The sequence below is a fragment of the Monodelphis domestica genome, chromosome 1, assembly GCF_027887165.1.
Source record: "Monodelphis domestica isolate mMonDom1 chromosome 1, mMonDom1.pri, whole genome shotgun sequence".
NCBI classification, from domain to species: domain Eukaryota; kingdom Metazoa; phylum Chordata; class Mammalia; order Didelphimorphia; family Didelphidae; genus Monodelphis; species Monodelphis domestica.
This window is the reverse complement of record NC_077227.1, coordinates 619,496,569-619,516,883: the sequence shown is the minus strand read 5'-3', so window position 1 is coordinate 619,516,883 and position 20,315 is coordinate 619,496,569. Positions and strand designations below refer to the sequence as shown.

Below are 20,315 nucleotides of genomic sequence, written 5' to 3'. Positions count from 1 at the left end.
CTTGCCATTTCCTTCCCCAGCTTATTTTGTAGATGAGGAAACTGAAGCAAATAGGGTTAAGTGACTTGCTCAGGGTCATACAGTGAGTAAGTGTCTGAGGTCAGATTTGACCTAAGGAAGTTTCCAAGTCTAGCACTCTATCCTCTGTGCCACCTCGCTGCCCCTCTTCTATATGACAACTTAGCGGATACTCAATTGAAGATGATTTTCATGTCCAACTCACCTCTTGATATCATCTCCCAGTCTTCTCTATGCTAACCACCTTTATTTCCTTCAACCAACCTTCTGTGAAGATTAAATTTAACCCTCCCCTGATTATAACAATGAAATTAATTAACTCTCCCCTGATTGTGAAGATTAAATTGTAACCCCTGACTATTTTCAGAACACCTTACTTAAAATTTGAGTAGGAAGTTCTGCCCATTTTTAGATCTAATCACCAAAAGTGTAAACATCCCTCTTAATCATTAAGTGGGGGAGGTCTGTGTGATAGTGGGTGACGAATCAGAATCGGCGGCCTTCTGGATAGTCCTAGAGCAGAGTGTCAACTGTGATTGGTAGACGCAAAATTAGGGGAAGACACAGGTAGTGACATAAGAGAAAATGTCTTTAAAAGGGAGTGACAACTTCCTGAAGGAGTTCAATTCTTCATGCTTTTGAGTTGAGGCCTGTGAAGAGGGGCAGAAGGATCTACTGACTGTACTGATATATGGTGAGTGAAAAGCTGACTCAACTGCTGGATATTCAGAAGGACTAACCTCAGGACAGACCTATCCTCTTGAGAGAGATTCCCTGCATCCCCAGGGCCTTGACTACAAGGGCCAAGGCCCCTCTGGTTAAGAACTAACTCTTCCTGCCCAGGGGCCAGGAGTAAATTACTTATTGCTCAGGCTAGATATCTTACCTTATCCTCTCTCTGATTTCTTACTTCACTCTTTCTACATTTTGTAAATAAAATCTCTTTGGAATTAATTAAATTCCTGGCAACCACACTCTTGAATAATCAAGTCCAACCCTTTTAAAATTAACCCTATTCCCCCCTTACACTTCACAATCACCTCTCATTTGGCATGAATTTGAATTCCTCCACCATCTCAGCTGCCCTCTATTGGACAGCCTCCAGTTTACTAGCTTGCTCTACCTAAACAGTTGCACTCAAAAAATGAACACAATACTCTGAGCAGATGGAGTGAAATGGAATAAACACCTAATTTCTGAATGTTACGTCTCTTAAAGCAAACTAAATTTATATTAACTTTTTAGGCTGTCCTAATTGATTTCTATTTTGCTTAGCTTGTAGTTAGAGAAACACTCAAAAGATATGTATATTTTAATGCCATAGGCAAGTCATATACTCAAGATTCACGATGTGTTCTGTGAAACCTTCCTTGACCGAGCCTGAAGCAACTTCTCTCTGCTCTGGAATCCTATTATAGTTGTTATTCTAGTCATCATTTGACACAATATATACTGCATTATGTTGTTTATTTTCTTTTTTGTATGTGAGTTCCCTCTCTATCCCTGACTCATTACAAGTTCTTGAGAGCAAACAGAAAGTGATATATTTATTTGTGTCCTTTGTGGCACCTTGCTCATAACACACTGATTTCTCCCCATGCCCTATATCCAATCTAAACCCTTTTCAATCTTAAATTTATCACTTTAACCTAGGGTGATTGAGATGAAAGATGGGTACTTAAATACTAAGGAAGCACTATGTAGTCAACAAGTCAAGCAGATAATCAAGCTTTAACTATAAGTTAATATAATACTAACTATACCTTTCATCAATTGAGCATTGAACTCCCAAACTACTCCTTAAAAAAAAACAAAAAACCTTACCTTCTACCTTCTGTCTTAGAATCAAAGCTAAATATTGGTTTTAAGGCAGGAGAATGTTAAGGGCTAGACAATTTGGGGCCAAGTGACTTGCCAAGGGTCACACAGTTAGGAAATGTTTAAGGCTAGATTTGAACCCAGGACCTCTTGTTTTTAGGCCTGACCTGGCTGTCTATCCACTGAGCCACCTAGCTGCCCCATTCCTAATCTTCTTAGTGAAATTAAGGGAACTAGTCCTTGAGCAGTCTGTTTGTAGTTTGTAAGGAAATTAGATTTTAAGTGATCTATTTGCATTGCATAAGGATCAGACAGTCTGGTTGAACATTGATAGATATACTATATGATATATAGATTACTGTGTATTATTCTGATGCTTTTTGTTTGTTGTCTGATTGTTCAGTGATGTGGGTGAATAGAAAGAAAGTTTCTAACAGAAGAATTTAGTCTAGTCAAGACGGTTGAGTCAAGACAGCCAACTTTTAGGAGCACTTCTAGCAGAGTTCAGCAAATGGAAGATAAAGGGATTTCTTTCTCCCCTATCTTCTTCATTGGTAATAATGTCTCACAAGTGAAACACACAGTCATTGGAGAAATGCATTTACATGCAGCCCAAGAGGAGAACTCAAAGACATTGCTTCCTGAACTCCAGCTTTTTTTTTTTTTGGTAGAGGAAGGTTCCAAAAGGGAGAGAGTTGACATTTAGAGAGGAGATTCAAGAGTCTGGAGGAGCAGAACTAAGGAATCTCTTTGCTATATAGGGTTATACTCTCTCTAAAAGAATCTATTGACCCCTTGCCAAGGATTTCAGTTATAGCGTGAAGTTAAAGGCTGCAGATACTGTGGCCAGTGAGTAAAGCAATGAGACTTATGGTGCTATGGCCCAATGGGCTAAGTATAACAAGTCCAGTGGAGCGCAGGGCCAGTAGAATTAAGATTTCCAGCTCATGGAATCACAGCTTAGAGACACCCATAAGAAAATGTCAGAAGTGTTACAGCATCAGAGATGTGGCTTGCCCATTTCCATTGGTCCTTCACATGAGGGCCCTTCATGCATAACTTCTGTAATTGATCATTCTCCCCACTATTCCTTCTGGTGATATGTATGCTACGGGATGGGATGTTTCCTAAGTTTTTTGAGGGGGTATGCTTAATTATATGATATTTCAGTAAAATGCCTTTGCATTTTACCTATCAAAAGGTAAATATATTGGTGGGGACTCATGAAATATAGTTTTAGTAGTGCCTTCAACTGGGGTAGATATCTTCTGTGGCACATTACCTGTATGTACGAGTTGTCCTGAGGATGCTTTTTAGGTAAAATATTTTATATTCTTTAGGTAAAATATCACATTTATAAACACATACATTGTCTATAAAGCATTATTCCCACACTAGCAATTACCTTCGAAATCCCTAAGCCATGCTCATACATGTATGCCAGATTGAACATGGCCTGGGCATTGTGATATTTATCCACTGCAATGCTGTAATGAGTCACTGCTGTTTGATAATCTTTCTTTGTTCCATAGCCATAGTAGTGGTAATCTCCAATTTTAATTCTAGCAAATGCATTGCCTGTTAGAGATATTAAAAACCAGGGAGAAAACATGACAGTCACAATCATTCTATTATTTTGTATCTGTCTTCTAATTATTTGACCCAACTTTTAACTACAGCTATTTTTTAAAAACATCAACTAATCATAGTATTGTGTGTATTGGGAAATAATAAAGTGGACCATAATCATATTCAAAAATGATCTGCTGACTTTTAGTGAAAGGCAGAAACTATGATGTGGCACAAATATGCTTAAAGAACCTGTAACTATAGCCTGAACCTATTAAACTTCATCTTGGAGGTTGACCCACTACTTGGTAATTCATTCTGATTGTGTTTACCTCAGATACTTCCAGAGGTCTACAAATAAATACCAGGGGGTGTTAAAATGACTTCTCTTGTTCATTTGTAAACTGTGATATGGAAGGATTTATATATACATACATACATATATCTATATCTATATCTATATCTATATAGTTAAATATCTTGCTGGTCCTGTGCTTAATGTTTTATGAGGATCTCATTTTGATGGTCACAATGACCCTGCCAGGTAAGTGTTATTATCCCATTTTTACTCATGAGAAAAAGTGAAGGAAACAGGTTAAGGGACTTGCCGAGGGCCATACAGCTAATAAATATCAGAGATTGGATTTGGACTCAGTAAGATGAGTTTTCCTGACTCTAAACCCAGCACTTTACCTATTGTGCCTCCCAGCTGCCCTAGATATGGACAAGAATTGGTCAGACATGCACTGGTTGTGAGGAGCATCTCTAGGGGAAGTATCCATATTCATCACATATCCATAGAAGGATGATGAGGAAGAGGAAGAAGAGGACAACAAGGAGATTCCTTCCTATTATTGTTGAATTGATTTGGATTCAACCCACCTGTCATGCCTTCTATCTATGTCTAAAGGACTGAAAGGTCTTTCCTCCTCCCCCTCTTCATGGGTATTACCATACTTCTGTTCTAATACTTTGATCCCTTGGTTCCATATGTATCAATGAGATCTAATCCTGTATAAGAACACATTTTGATCTTTCAATCTGCTGACATTGGGATTGTAAGTGAAAGAGCATAGAAGAGAATAATTTGAAGGAGAAATGAATATTAAATAAGAAAAAAGGATTTAAAACTTTCAGCTTTTATACTGTTTAAAGATTTAGAATTAACTTTATCTTTGAGTCACATATCTAGTTATCATTAATTATGAAAGTTATTTGCTTGATATATTCTTTGATATTCTAATTTTTTTGAAAATTAAATAGGTATCCTACTACCTATTCTGCATTTAGATTGTGTGGTGGGTAGAGTGCTGGGCTTGGAGTCTGAGAGACCTGAGCTTAAATTGGACTCTAGACACTTATGAGGAAGTCACTTAAGTTCTGTTTGCCTTTGATTTCTTCAACTGTAAAATGGAAACCATAATAGTACTTATGTGGCAGAGTGGTAGAGAGGATCAAATGAGATACATTTGTAGATCTCTTTGGAGGGTTTCTGGTACATAACAGGCCCTTAATACGTGCTTATTCCCTTCACCCTTCCCTTCTTTTGAGTGCCTGTATATAATGTGCACACATGTACATATATTTGAGTATTAAGTGGGAGAGAAATAAAGGAGTGATAGCCTTACAGAATTTATACATCTCAGCCTCATAATAAATTCTGAAAGATGTCATTTTAAAATGTTTGTTTAGAATATTATTTGCTGAAATAAAGGTCCCAACTTGAAGAAATAAAGTATTGAAAGGCAGTCTTTTGTATCTATTATATAATTGATGGAATTAGCCCTAGCCATCTGAGCACTGACCGGCCCTTCTAACAAAGTACAGCCTTACATGTTGTATAAGTAGGTAATCCATACATACCAGATTCAAGTTATGCTTGAAGTCTCTCATTCAAAAATTTTCCCTAGCATCTTGCAGAGTCTGTAGATTTGCCTGAAATTACACTTCTACCAAACTTTGAGCTTTTCTGTCTTTAAGAATTTTCTATTAAAATGCAAATAACATTGAGGGGAGTAATGCTTCAAGTGGTTGCCAGCTAACATTTTAATGGGAATGAACTTTTCAGATTCTTTTGAGTGAAAACAACAGAGCAAAGTCCTGTGGGATGGGGATGGCATGAAGGATAGGGAAATATGAGGAAGGAGTGACACTGCTAAAAGGAAAGTATGCGTTTCATGTTGTTGCTCCATTTCAGAGGCAGAGGGGCAGACTCTGCAACTATGGAAGGTGGAAGGAGGGGAAGACCATCCCACAACTATGAGGATAGCAATGGGGGCTTGTGGGTATTGGCTCTAATGATGATCCCAGCTTCTTTCTGAGGGTGACTAGTAATCATGAATCATCTATATTAGAACCAGAGAACCTGGATTAAAATTCTAGTTTTGCTACTGACTGTGAAGTCTTGCGCAAGATATACTCCAGAGTTCAGTTTCCTCATCTACAATATGAAAGGTCTGAAAGAGATGGACTCTTAAAATCCCTTCCAATTTTCATTTTTATAATTCTCTAAGAGTAGAACTCCTAGGCTGGTGTATTTATAAAACAGGTCCATTCTATTGCTGTGACAGAGATGTCTTCCCTTAGAAAGAGGATAAAATAAAAAAGACAGAGGAAATTTCTTTGAAGCAGAGCAGAGCAGTTTCAAGAGAAAAGTATGTGGTTGGGTAGCTAATAATTTGGGGGTGATTCTCCCTAAAGTTTTCTTGTTATGTTTTATATGTTTCTAGGGAAGGCTTGTGTGCTGGGCCATGTAGAGAGATTTCTGAGATCTTAGGTACAAAGTTCAGATTATTTGTAAAATGGGAATATTAATACCTGTCCTGTCTACTTCACAGGGTTGTTGTAAGGGAATATGATAAAGGGAATAATATAAAATTATTAAATTATTATAAAATACTATCACCCCAAAGCATTATATAAAGATTATGCTTTTTCTGCTGGTGAATTTATATCACAAAGTCAATGACATTGATAGTACATTCTGAAACCTTTTCCCCATTTTTTCAGACATCCCTAGACCAGAATCAAAACCATCATCCTGACAGTGAAGGTTAATGATTAGACAATAAGGGATTTTCCTCAACACAATCCATAGCCTAGGTAATTTTGCTTATATGATTCAGGGCCTTTCTAACATAAAAAGTCAGGGTGGACATTGTATCTGTTTCTTTCTCGTTTATGTTTGTCTAATGCAGTGGGCATTTGGCAGTCTTGGATATTGAAATAAGGCTGTTCCCTTATTGTAGCTGGCCAAAGAAGCATCACCAATAAATGATTAAATGAAAAATATTAATCATTACATTTCTTTATATAAGTTGGAACTCTAGCTTCAGACTCCTAGTCTATCCCTACCTGGCCATTTGATTTAGAAAATAGTATTTTCCAAGATTCTTTACACAGTTAAAGTCATAGTTTCCAAATGACTTCCAGTTAGTTCCTTTTATCTTTAGTTACCTGTACATTATATTTAGTAGACATTATGTTTCCCAGGATTCTTAGTTCTCCATTTTCCTTGTCCTTAATCTGTTATTTATATTTCTTCCTTGTCAAGAATAGTTTGGTGTTTGTGGCAATTGAGCTGATTGATGAGGCTGAGTGATTTTTATGTTGTTTCCCCAGTCAAATGTTATTGCATTTTGTGAAACACAGTCTTTTTTAGGAAATGTCTTCAAACTGAAGCCATTCTGATGGCCTGATGCTGCATTACTAGCTCAGTTGGCTCTGAGAAGGCACCAAGGTGCCCTTTTCTAGTTCTTGTATTAAAATGGGCTTAAAGCCATTAAAAAATTCACTTCTTGTGAAAGGGGATGATATGGCCCTAGCATGAAGCATTTTTAAGAGATCTCATTGGAAGCAAAATTACTGTCTCACTGCAACAAATGTGAGTGACAGAAATGACAAGCAGGCAGCATCAGCCTGTTTTCAAAATATAGTTCTATGGGCATAATAGAAGTTTCTAACTGAAAACTGGGGTGAGAAGGAGAATAGAGTGTCAATGGAGCCTACCATACAATACCATTACCCTAAAAGGAATATTTGGGGCTCATATGTATATCTTAAGGGTTTGTTTTTTTTTTAATGATGATACTAGCACTGAGCTGGTGTCACAAAATCAGCATGACTGTGGGCCAGTCACTTGTCATTTATGAATCTGTATCCTTATTTGTAAAAGGGGGATAATAATACATCCTGCCCTTTGTGCCTAGGTCTTTTAAAGAGTTAAATAAAGACATTTATGTAAAACTGTTGTTCAGTCATTTTCCAGTTGTATATGACTCTTCATGACTCCATTGGGGTTTTCTCAGCAAAAGATAAAGGAGTGGTCTGCCATTTTCTTCTCCAGCTCATTTTTACAGATGAGGAAACTGGGGCAGAGTTACATGACTTGCTCAGAATGACAGAACTAACTAGTAAGTGTCTGAAGTCACATTTGAACTTAGATGAGTATTCCTGACTCCAGGACAGATGCTCTATCCACAGTGCCATCTAGCTGCCTTATTCTGTAAAACAGTTTAACGTTAAAGCACAAATATATATCTCCTATGGTAATGATTACCAGGTATAGAGCTCTTTAAAGTTTACAAAGGTGTGTGTGTGTGCATTTGAGGTAGATACTATTGCCCTAATTTCATAATAGGGAAAACAGACAGACATATCTTGTCCAGGATCTCATAGCAAGTATCTAAAGCAAAATTTAAATTTAAACTTCTGTCTTCCAGATTCCAAACTTACTATGTTATAATAGCTAGCATCTATAGAGCTCCTATCATGTACCAGGCACTACACTAAGCGTTTAACAAATGTAGATTTGTTAAAAACTAGATTCTCATAATGACTATGGGCAGGCAGGGGTAGGTGCTACTATTTCCTCCACTTTGCCATCAAAAAAACTGAGATAGGCAGAGGGTTAAAGGATTTGCCTAGGATTACTTAGCTAGTAATTGTTTGAGGTCAGACTTGAACTCAGGTTTTTCTGTCTCCAGATACATCACTCTATCTATTGCATTACCTGTCTTACGAGATGAGTCACTGCCTCAGATTATTATTGTTTGTATTATAATGAACAAATATTTGGTTATAGTGAATTGACATAGGAATAGTAAGAAAAGAAAAAAAAGCCTCTTTAATATTGGATTTCCCTTGTTACAACTACCACAAAGGAATGTTTGAAGTTGTGTTAATCAGAAATACGAGATTTAATGGACATAAACAAAAGCAAGTTTTCCATCAAAGTCTCACTCAAATGGCTCTTTCTGACTCTGAGTTCTCAAAGGAGATGCCAGCTGAGTATATTCTACCATTATTCAAGGAACAGTAATAGCAAAAATGATGGAAATTTACATATCATTCTAAGGTTTGTCAAGTGATGAACCTTCACAAAAAATTAGGTGTCATTATTGTACCTATTGGATGAGGAAACCGAGGCAGAAAAAGGTAAAGGGGTTTGCCTAGGGTTATGTAACTAGAAGATGGAATCCAAATCTACATCTTCCTGATTCCAAAAACCAGGATTCAACTACATTCAGAGGTTCCGTGACAAAGAACCACACCACCGGAAGGCTGATTACCAAGCAATAATTTTTTGGGGGACATAGCAACCCATAAAACTTTTAAGACATGAAGAGGATGTGGTTTCAAAACATTGATCTGTTACCATGAAGTCTGTGGGTGATAGAAAGAACTATAAGATTTTGGTTTCAGAACCTCTAGGCTCTACATTTTTTAGTTGTGTGACTGTGGGCAGTTTATTTAATCTCTCTCTACACCTCATTTTCCTAATCTGTGAAATGGGGATGATAATGCTCAAATCACCTACCTAATGGAGAAGTCATTAAATATATATTAAGATCCTACTATATGCTAGGCACATAAATACATGTTTTACAAAGATACATTGAATATGATTCAGTAATTCTTATTAAAGAATAAGGGCATATAAAAAGGCATGTAATTCATTGGAATTCAGGCCATGGCTCTTCCAGAATCCACTAAGGCCTTCAGACTATCGGCTAGTTGGCCAATGTTTTAAAAAAAAACCCTTTTCATCCAGGTGTTTGGATGTTGTGGAGATTGAGCCAAGGGAAAAATACTTTTAAGCTAGGATACCCTTGTAGCAATGAGGAAAAAAATGATTGCCAGAAACAAAGCTAACCCAATGTTGACCTTAACATCAGTATAGTATGACATGCCACCTACTAATATTCCCTTTCCTTCTGTCCCTAAAAGCTAAGAAACCTGACTGCAGCAAATGAGACCAACAGGAATGGATAGTCACGAGTTATTTTTAATTTAGTAGCCTATACCTTGAATCGCAGCTCGGTGCCACAGGAGAAGTGCCATGGGATACATTTTTTCTTTCTCAAGAATGGTAGCCTTTTCTGGAAAACAAGAGACATCCCATTAGTGTGGCTTCCAGGGCCCCTGTGGGCAAGCCATATATGCATATGTGTGATAAAGGAATTGCAGAGAATTTTAACTTATCTTACTAGATTCCAAAATGAATGCTGAATTGCTTTGAGCTACTTCATACCCCATTTCGGCCAGAAGTGCATATTGAACAAGGGATGAATTTATATCACCATCCTTATAGGCAAAGTATGCTGTCAGGAATTTCTCAGCCCAGCAGCCCAGTTCACAAACACCCTTGTAAAGCTGTATAAGGAGGATGAAAAATCAAACAGGCTCATGAGATCTTATATTTAATTTTAGGCAAATAATGAATGATGTAAGTCTTTCTGCTCCATCTGGTTAGTCATTCAGGAAAATTCAGTTTGAAAAGCACAGTTTATTTAGGAAGAAGAGGTAATATATTTTGTAAGTACAAAAATGTAGCAGTTCATTTTTTAGTTTCAGCAAGGTAGCCTCTATTCATTTTGCTGACTTAAATAAGCTATTTTGCAAGACAAGGGCTTATTGACTTCTATTTAAAATAAATGGCCATCCTGGGCAGGGCTACCTTGCTTTAAAGAAGTCCAAAGGTCCTGAATGCTATGGAAAAAATAGAGTAAAAGGAAGACAGTCCCCCTGGGATATAGGTGATATGACCACTGGGGCAGTTTTCTATGAGAGGCCAACTTCAACTTAGCTGAATAGCCCTTATGTAACCAAAAGAGGCTATCCATACATAATTCATTAGGAAGTTGGCAAAGTAACAAATCTAAAGATAGATTATTAGCTGGCAGCTTTTGAACTAAGTTTCATAGGGGCCAGATGCAACACTGGAAGTATTTATAGTGGTACAGAGGAAGTACTTGATAAATCAATGAAGGAAAATGAAATACTGAGTAGACTTTTGACAATACACCCCTGGCATTGGCTGAAAGAAATTAGTCTCTAAATTGTCATCCAAATAATCAAATACTTAAGAACTCTTGGACTCCGGGAAGGAAAGGAAAGGCTCCACTCTGTGTGCTGGTATGTATGTGTGTGTGTGTGCACACCCTGCTTCATACTCCTTCAAGCATCAACTCCCCTCTCAAATGGAAGTTCCCAGTGATAATTAAAGGCTGTCTAGAAGTTCCTTAGATGAATTCAAATGGAAAGCTCTAAACTTGATGATCACCAGAAGGAATCAATGGAAGGTTGAAAACTCAATGAAAAACTTAGTTCCAGATATGAAGAATGGGATTGGTCTCTCACCCTCCCATTCTCTATCTAAATTCCATCAGCGTTCTCTCCTTTGGGCAAACACCAGCATCCACATTGTAAAAGAAGAGCAAAGGAGACAATAGCTATAAAACTGAAAGTGTCCATAGCTCAGGAAAGATATCATCTCCAAGCTATGATAAATGACTAGTACTTTAAAAAGCTCATTATTTACCTCAACTGCGGTTCTGCATGATCTCAGCACTCCAGTTCCTGTAGCATACATTTCAGCCAAATAATAAATGGCAAGAGGCTGTCCACTTTGAGATGCCAAGTAAAAATATTTGAAGGCAAGTTTATAATCCTTCCACACTCCAGAGCCAGCTGAAAATTAAAATTGATTTGAGCTCCACCCTTTTCTCTCTTCAATTACAGACTATGAATATAAAAGACTATGGTGATGGCTATGGTTTTAGCACTAAAAGAATCCCATCAAAACAAAATTGGTTCCCCAAATCCTCTCCCTATTTTTAAAATGAGACTTGCTTTTGATTCCCAGTAGGAAACTGGAAAACTGTGTCCTACAGATGTTCATAGAATTGAAGAAGAACCACAGAAGACTTTTATTAAAAAAAAAAAACAACCCAAACCAAAAACATTCTTTTTCTAAGAGAGTTAATTGGCAATGATTTTTACTACAGTTATTTTTAAAAAGATTTAAGAACACTTCTGGCTTCTATGTTTGGAACCATGTTATGGGCTCTGTGTTGGCCAGAGGAGGAGGGAAGAGAATAAGCATTTATTAAGCTTCTTTTTTTGTGTCTGGTACTGTGCTAAATGCTTTTACAAATACTATCTCATTTGAAAATCACAGCAATCCTTTTAGGTAGGTGCTATTATGACCCCTGTATTACAGTTGAGGAGAAATTAAGTAACTTTCCCAAGGTAAAATAGCTAGTAAATGTTTGAGGCTGAATTTATATTCTCCAGACCAGGAATCTATCCACTGCATTATCAGCTGCCTCCAGAAAGGGTGGCTGGGAGGTTCATCATGAAATAAATATATCTAAACAAAAGGCAATTTATACTTTCCAACTACTTTTTCCCAAACCCCTCCAAACTTTCTAATTCTAGTCTAGTCTTGACTATACAGTTGCATTGTCTGGACTGACCATTTGTGTGGTCAATTAGGGGATAAGAGCCTCATATCTACCAACCCTGTGCAGTCAGGAAGAAGGAGAAGGAAGTCCAAGTCAAAACAGCCTTATCCATGGACGTTTTAGTAGACTGGAGAGAAAACTAGAAGATGGTGCTGAAATGGCCCAAAAGGTTTTAAAGGTCAAGCTTAATGACCCAAATCATAGGAGATAGTGACTTCTACCTTGTTGATAGCATCCTCCCCGGAAAATCAGTCTGGGAGGATTTCTCCAGAATGGAGTTATCACTAATATAGGTCAGACCATTTGGAATCCCTCCAGATTAAAGAGCAGTCTTCCTAAGTGTACCCTGGGCTGCCCAGACCTGGGTTAATATGTTAAGGAGGGAAAGGAAATAAAGGAAGACTTTCTCTGATGTGTTTGAAGCCTTATTGTATCCTGCTTGTTGTCAATCTTCACTTTTTCTTTGGGAAGAAGAGAAGCCTGATCTGGAACTGTGTTTAGAGCAAATCAGAAGCAAGGAGTAGTTATCACAAAGGAAGGAGTCCTCTGACTCCAGATTTAGAGGAATGAGTTTGGTTTTTTCCCCTGATGATAGGAGAGTTGGAGGGAGAGTCTAAAAGCCATTGGTTTCCATAGGTGAGGTCCTACTCTGCTTAGAGGAAGACATGATAGTAGGACCCAGACAAGGAGTGAACCTTATCTAGAGAAGAGTGACTGCTAGGTTTTTTTTTTTTTTGTGGTGCTTTCTTTTCCCCTAAGCTGATCAACTGCAAAATCTATGAAGAGCAAACTGATGTCCTAGCTACCAAGCAACAGATAATGTAACTGGAAGTCAAATCAGCATTATTCTGGCCCTTAATGTTCAAGATCTAAATTTTCCCAGTTTCCCTTAGGAAGGTCAATTACTAGCAACTTTGGAAGCTCAAAGAGGGAAAATGAGGCTCTTTACTTACATTTTGTTTTGTTTTGTTTTGCTTTGAGGCTATTCATTTTTAAAAGATTAGGAATGAGTAATCTTTCACCACTGAGTGATCTAGACCATCCAATTGTGTTCAGATCAGTTAAGGGAAAGCCTCCCATTTACCAACCCTTTATTTCTTTTTCCCAAGGGAAGAAATGAATAATGTATTTATTATTCTGAACAAAGCAGCAGTATTTATAGCACTTACAGTAATACATGAATCCTAACTGAAACTGTGCATTTGGCCATCCTTTCTCTGCAGCTTTCTGAAAAAATTTAAGAGCTTCAGCGTAATTCTGAAAGATAATTACACTCCGTTACTCAAAGGTATGTGTATAACACCATGGTAACTATTATCGTCTACATTTCTTGAAGGGCTGAGAAAAACATACTAAGTTTTTCTAAAAAAATAGTGTCAAAAACACCACAAGCTTTCCTAATCTTGCTCTCCATGTGCCATAATGATATGGCTATTTTCAATATATCAGTAAAGTAGCATTTAGTAAGTTCCTAATATGTGTTAGGACCTATCTCTCTATTCAAGACAATACAATACAATACAATACGACACAATTCAAAAAGTATTTATGAAGTGTCACTTTGATATTCATAACATTGTGCAAGGTTCTGGAGAGGCAAAGAAAATACAAAGAAAAACAAGAAGAGTTTCATGCTCCCAAGGATCTTACACAGGGCAATAGTTTTTGTTGACTAATATTCAGCAGAGTGACAATTGACAAGCTAGGATCATAGTCATAATCCTTGTAAATTATAGCTCCTGTCTTACCTTTACAGAAAATATTTTACTAATTTTTATTCTCTTGCTAAATATGGTAAACTCAGCTACTAATGACTTTGGATTTACATGTAATTGAATTATCATGAACTTGATTCTCTTTCTGCAATTGTGAGAGGTTAGTGCAACAGTTCTACTTACCACAGGAACCCCTTTTCCATGAAAATAAATAAGACCAAGCCCATGGAGTCCAATTGCATTGCCCTAAAACAATGTAAAATGGACATAATTTTTAATAACTTCAGCAAATTATTGTGAGAATTTTATTACAGGGAATTAGCATAGAGCAATTACAAAGAATTAAAATCCAAGCAATAGTTGTATTACTAAGTACATGGATCAGACTCACTTTTTTTCTTCCTATTTTTGGTTCTTTCATATCTTGATGATGCTATTTATGATAATGCTATTTGAAATTTACATAAAATTTTAAGGTTTGCAAAGTGGTTTACATATATTATCTCACTAAAGGGAAATTCTTTGTGTGGGCTTTTACCCTGATTTAGGAGGCAAAACTCCGGACAAAGAGAATTAAAAGGACTTTATCATAAGAATGTCAAGGTAATTGTACTTTGATCACTGGATATCAGCAAATCTCTTCAAGGTGGTCCAGTTTTTAGGAGTAATTTTCATAAGATAAAGACAACTCAGATAGTTGCACATCAGCAAAGGAAGATGGATTCTTGCATCTTATTTCCTCCCCAAGGCAGCAAGTGGATGACAATTTGCAGTTAAAGTACAAACATCACAGGTGGGGGTACCTACTAACAAAGAATAGTAATGCAAAAAGCTGCAGATTTGGTTTTGTCTTCCCCAACAGAGCCTCCCACAACTCTGGCAAGCAAGGCTGGGAACAATGGGTCACTCAGTCAATGTTTTCAACACATCTTGTTCTTTCATCAGGGGAGGTGAAACTCAGATTTCTCCATTGCTGTATTTGTTAGTATCTCTGACCAAAAGGATTAAGGGAAAGCAAGTGGATTTTAATTTCTTAAATAAGGTTTGCCAATATATTTTGGGAGGTTCTGGACCTTCAATTTCATCTGTATAAGAAACTTCCATTAAGAAATTCTTATCAATGAAGGTCAATATATTATACAACTTAGAGTCTTAGAGAGCTTTTTTCTAGGGGCAAATAAGTTTAAGTGACTTTTATATAGTCACACAGACAATATGCATGAGGGGTGGTGGGACTTGATCTAGGTCTCCCTGGCTCTGAGACTTGCTCTTTATCCACTATGCCATGTTGTCCAGTCAAGTCAACATTTATTAAGTGTGTCCTATGAGCTAGATATATGTGCTAAATCCTAAGGACACAAAGGAAGGATAAACAGTTCCTGCTTTTCACAGTCGAATGGGGAACAACATGTAAATAACTATATATAAACATGATATAAACAGGACAAATTGGAGCTAATCCTAGGTACTAATGTTAAGGGGGATTGTGAAAGACTTCTTGTAGAAGGTAGGGTTTTAGTTAGGACCTGAAGAAAGACTTTGGAAAGGGAGAGGATTCCAGTCATGAGAGAAGTTGTTGTTGAGTCATTTCAGTCACCTCAGACTCTTCATGAATCTTATTTGAATCACCTGGCAAAGAAAGTGGAGTGATTTGCCATGTCATGTTACCCACTGGAAAACAATGGGCCCCTACCCTATTTGAACTAGCAGCTTCTCATTACTTCCCTAAAGCCAATATAAACTTTTGGGGAATCTCTACTTTTTCTAAATGCTCTGCAAAAGACTCCTGTATAACTCAGCAATTTCCAATTATCCCTGTTTTGGGATAGAGATAATTTCAAGGCTGCTATTTTGTTTACCCTACAAGTGACCATCTTGCTCCCTTGGGCCAAGTTAGTGGACTGTTCTGTTGCCTAGAGGTGGCTTAAACCAATCCTGTATTTCTTCCAGGAAAGTGCTATTACCTGCCACTACTAGGTCTATATCCTAAAGAGTTAAAAAAAAAAGGGGTGTGTGTGGAAAGAAGGACCTACGTGTACAAAAACATTTCAAACAATTCTTTTCCAAAGAATTTGAAACTGAAAGGATGTAGATCATTTGTGGAACTGCTGAAAAAATTGTATATGATGGAGATGGAAAACTATTGGGTTATAAGAAATAATGAAAAGGATGATTTAAGAAAAACAGAAAGATCTATATGAACTGATACAGAGTGAAATGAGCAGAACCAAGAGAACATTGTACATGGTTACAGCAGTATTGTACATGAACTGAAGCTGACTGAAACAAGCAGAACTAGAATCTTGTACATAGTTATAGCAATATAGTATGTTGATCAACTGTGAAAGATTTAGCTATTCTCAGCAATATGCGATGATCCAAGACAATTCTGAAGAACTTCTGATAAAGAATTTTATCCACTCCAGAGGGAAAAAAAAACGATTGAAGTTGGAATGCAGATCAATGCATACTATTTTCCACTTCAGTTTATTTTATGTTTTTATTTTATGATTTTGGTTTTATATGAGTGTTCTCTTACAATGATGACCAACATGGAAGTATGTTTTACATGGTAATATATCTATAACCCAGATCAAATTGCTTTAACCATCTCTAGGAGAGGAAGAGCAGCTAGGGAGACAATTTGGATCTTATAAGTTCAGAAAACAGATATTAAACATTTGTTATTATATGAAATTAGGAAAATAAAATATTTTTAAATTAAAAAAAAGAAAGTGAAATTACCTTGTAATAAATGACTTGTGATTCCTGGATTTTATCTCCCCTCCTCCTGATTGTATAAAGCCCTTGCTGTAAGTTTCCTTTTTGGACACTCATGTACTTGCATAGTGTAATGTCCTGGCAGGAGACCCTCCTGATCTCAATTAAAGATGTGAATTTTGTTTATTTCAGAATTGATAGACATTTCATTTTCTACTTCATTGTATAGATGGGAAAACCGAGGCAAACAGAATTAAGTGACTTGCTCAGGGTTCACATAGCTTGTGCCAATAATAAGTTCTTAACTCAGATGTCCCTAATTTCAGGTCCAGTGCTCTATCCTTTGTGCCAGATGGTGAATGAAAACATACCTGGAGTTGGAAGATGGAGTGTTGTGTGTAAGGAAAAGCAAGTCACCAAACAGAGTATGTGGAGGAGAGTAAGTTATAAGAAAATTGCAAAGGTGGGAAAGGGTCAGGTTAGGTTGTATCTTTACTTATGGATTTAAATATTCACACCCTGTTGTCTTACCACTACAGGTGAGCAAAAGTTGGTATTTTATTTCCTTATTAGAACTTTCATGTAAATAACTACATATTTCCCCAGATCAATCTATTAAATTCATATCACACATCTTTAAGATAAATCTCCAGGATCTCTGAAATGCCTAGTTCTGCAGAGTTAAACCTGATGATACTAAAACCACCAATGTTAAGTTTATAAATAGCGAATTAAAAAAACTTACACATTGATAAAATTAAAAAAAAAACATTTTCTGATATTTTCTCTCTACCAACACTTCCATCTTCCCAAGACAGAAAGTAATATGATTTTGGATACACATTATTATATAATACATTTTAAAATGTTCATCATGATGTGAATGACACATATTGTTTACACTAGAGGAAAATTCATGGAGGAAATAAAATGAAGAATGGTGTGCTTCAATCTGCATTCAGACTCCATCAGTTCCTTGTGTGGCAGTGGATAGCCATTTTCATCTTTAGTTCCTTAGAATTTTCTTGCCTCATTGCATTGCTGATAACAGTTAAGTCATTTACAGTTGATTATCATGAATTATTGCTGTTACTGTGTATAACATTCTGCTTGTTCTGTTCACTTCCCTTTGCATCATTTCATATATATCTTTCCAAATATTTTTGTGATTGTCTTGTTCATTATTTCCTATGGCTCTATATTATTCCATTATATTCATATACCACTATTTGTTCAGCCATTACCCAAGTGGTGGAGAGCTTTTCAGTTTCCAGCTCTTTACCACCACAAAAAGAACTGCTATATATATATTTTTATCAAGATTGTTTCTTTCTATCTTTGAACTTTTGGGAATACAGATCTAATAGTGGTATTGTTGGATCAAAGGGCATGTACAATTTGATGACTTTTTTGGCATAGCTCCAAATTGCTCTCCAGAATGGTTGTATCAGCTCAGAGCTCTAACAACAGTGTATTAGTGTCCAAGTTTTTCCACATCCCTTCCAAAATTTATGATTTTTCTTTTTTGTCATATTAGTCAGCCTCATAGGTATGAGGTGGTATTTCAGATTTGTTTTAATTTCCACTTATCTAATGAAAAGTGATTTAGAGAATTTTTCATATGACTAAAGATAGTTTTAATTTCTTCAATTGCCTGTTTATAACTTTTGATCATTTATCAATTGGAGAATGCTCTGTGTTCTTATAAATTTGACTTAATTATCTATTTGAGAAATGAGGTCTTTATCAAAAACAGTTGCTTTTAACATTTTCCCTACTTTTTTGTTTCTCCTCTAATCTTGGTCACATTGGTTTTGTTTGTGTGATACCCTTTTAATTTAATGCAATCAGTTACCTATTTTACATTTTGTAGTGTTCTTTGTGTCTTGCTTGGACATAAATTCTTCTATCCATACATCCAACAGGTAAATCATTCCATATTCCTCTAAATTATTTATGGTATCATCCTTTATTTCTAAATCACTTATCCATTTTGATTTTACTTTTGTATATGTCATAAGGTGCTGGTCTCTGCCTAGTTTCTGCCATACTATTTTCTAGTTCTCTCAGCAGTTTTTGTTGCTTAAGTGAGTTCTTCCAAAAGCTTGATTTTTTGGGTATGTCAAACTCTAGGTTACCATGGTTATTTACTACTACATGTTGAGTGTTTAATCTATCCCATTGATCCACTATTCTATTTCTTAGTACCAGAGTTGTTTTGATGGTTACTGCATAATATAGTTTGAGATGTGGTACAGCTAAGGCATTTTCCTTCATATTTTCCCCCTATTAATTCTCTTGACATTTTTTGCCTCCTGCTCTTCCAAATGAATTTTATTATTATTTTTTCTAGCTCCATGAAATAATTTTGGGTAGTTTGATTAGTATGACTTTGAATACGTCAATTAATTTAGGCATAATTGTCATTTTTATTATATTGACTCAACCCACCAATGAGCTATGGATGTTTTTTCTAATTGTTTAGATCTTTGTGTGAATAGTGTTTTGTAGTTGTGATAGTATAATTCCTAGATTTGTCTTGGCAGATAGATTCTCAGGTATTTTATTGTCTACAGTTCTTTTTAATGAAATTTCTCTATCTCTTGCTGTTGGTCTTTACTGGTAGTATAGAGAAATATTAATGATGTATTTGAGTTCATTTTATATCCTGCAATTTTGCTAAAGTTGTTAATAATTTTAATTATTTTGGTTGATTATCTAGGATTCTCTAAGTATATAATCATATCATCAGGAAAGAGTAATAGCTTTATTTCCTTGTTACCTACTCCTTCAATTTCTTATTCTTCTATTGCTATAGCTGGCATTTTTAGTACATTATTCAACAGCAGCAGTGATAATGGGCATCTTTTCTTCACTGCTGATATTATTTGGAAGGCTTCTAGTTTATTCCTTTTTAAATAATTCTGGATGATTTTAGATAGATACTTTTAATCATTTTCAGGGATGCTCCATTATTCCAATGTTCTCTAGTGTTTTTAATAGGAATGGGTGTTGTATTCTGTCAAAAGCTTTTCCTGCATCTATTGAGAGAATCATGGTTTCTGTTTTTGTTTTTGATATATTCAATTATGCTGATAACTTTCTTAACATTGAACCATATATGCATTCCTGGTATAAAACTTGCCTGGACATAGTGTATGATCATTGTGATCTATTGCTATAATATCCTTGCTAATATTTTATTTAAATCTTTTCATTTATATTCACTAGGGAAATTGGTCTAGAGTTTGTTTCCTCTGCCTTTTCTCTTCCTAGTTTAGGTATCAGCACTATATTTGTGTCATAAAAAGAATTTGATAGAATCCTTCTCAGTTATTTTTCCAAATAATTTATATAAATATCAGAATTAATAGTTCTTTAAGTGTTTTGTAGAATTCACTTGTGAATTCATCTGGCCCTGGGAATTTTTTTCTTAGGAAATTAATTGATGACTTGTTCAAATTTTTTTTCTGAGATGGGGTTATACTCTATTCTGTTTCCTCTTCTGTTAACATGGGAAATACATATATATGTACATATATGTTTTGTTTGCACAAAATCTTATATATGCTTCCCAATTACATACAATAACAATTTTCTGTATATATTTTCCAAACATATAGGATCCAAATAGTCTCTCCTCCTTTCTTTTCCTCTGTTTCCCTCCTGGAGATGGTAAGCAATTTGATCTGGGTTATACATGTATCATCATGGAAAACTTACTTCC

General features: G+C 36.0%; 1 protein-coding gene across 4 annotated transcripts in view; it reads right to left on the bottom strand.

Annotated features, from left to right (window-relative positions):
- SEL1L2 (SEL1L2 adaptor subunit of ERAD E3 ubiquitin ligase) overlaps window positions 1-20,315 on the bottom strand; it is a 166,851-nt gene that overhangs the window by 11,262 nt on the left and 135,274 nt on the right. For 3 of the 4 annotated variants that reach the window (XM_056813864.1, XM_056813866.1, XM_056813867.1), the window contains 6 exons: window positions 14,051-14,113; window positions 13,322-13,409; window positions 11,228-11,376; window positions 9,894-10,059; window positions 9,711-9,785; window positions 3,242-3,414 (listed from right to left, as the gene is read on the bottom strand). In XM_056813864.1, coding sequence (XP_056669842.1) covers window positions 3,242-3,414; window positions 9,711-9,785; window positions 9,894-10,059; window positions 11,228-11,376; window positions 13,322-13,409; window positions 14,051-14,113 — 714 coding nt within the window. The remainder of the gene's footprint in view (window positions 1-3,241; window positions 3,415-9,710; window positions 9,786-9,893; window positions 10,060-11,227; window positions 11,377-13,321; window positions 13,410-14,050; window positions 14,114-20,315) is intronic. The other variant, XM_056813865.1, reaches the window with a different exon arrangement.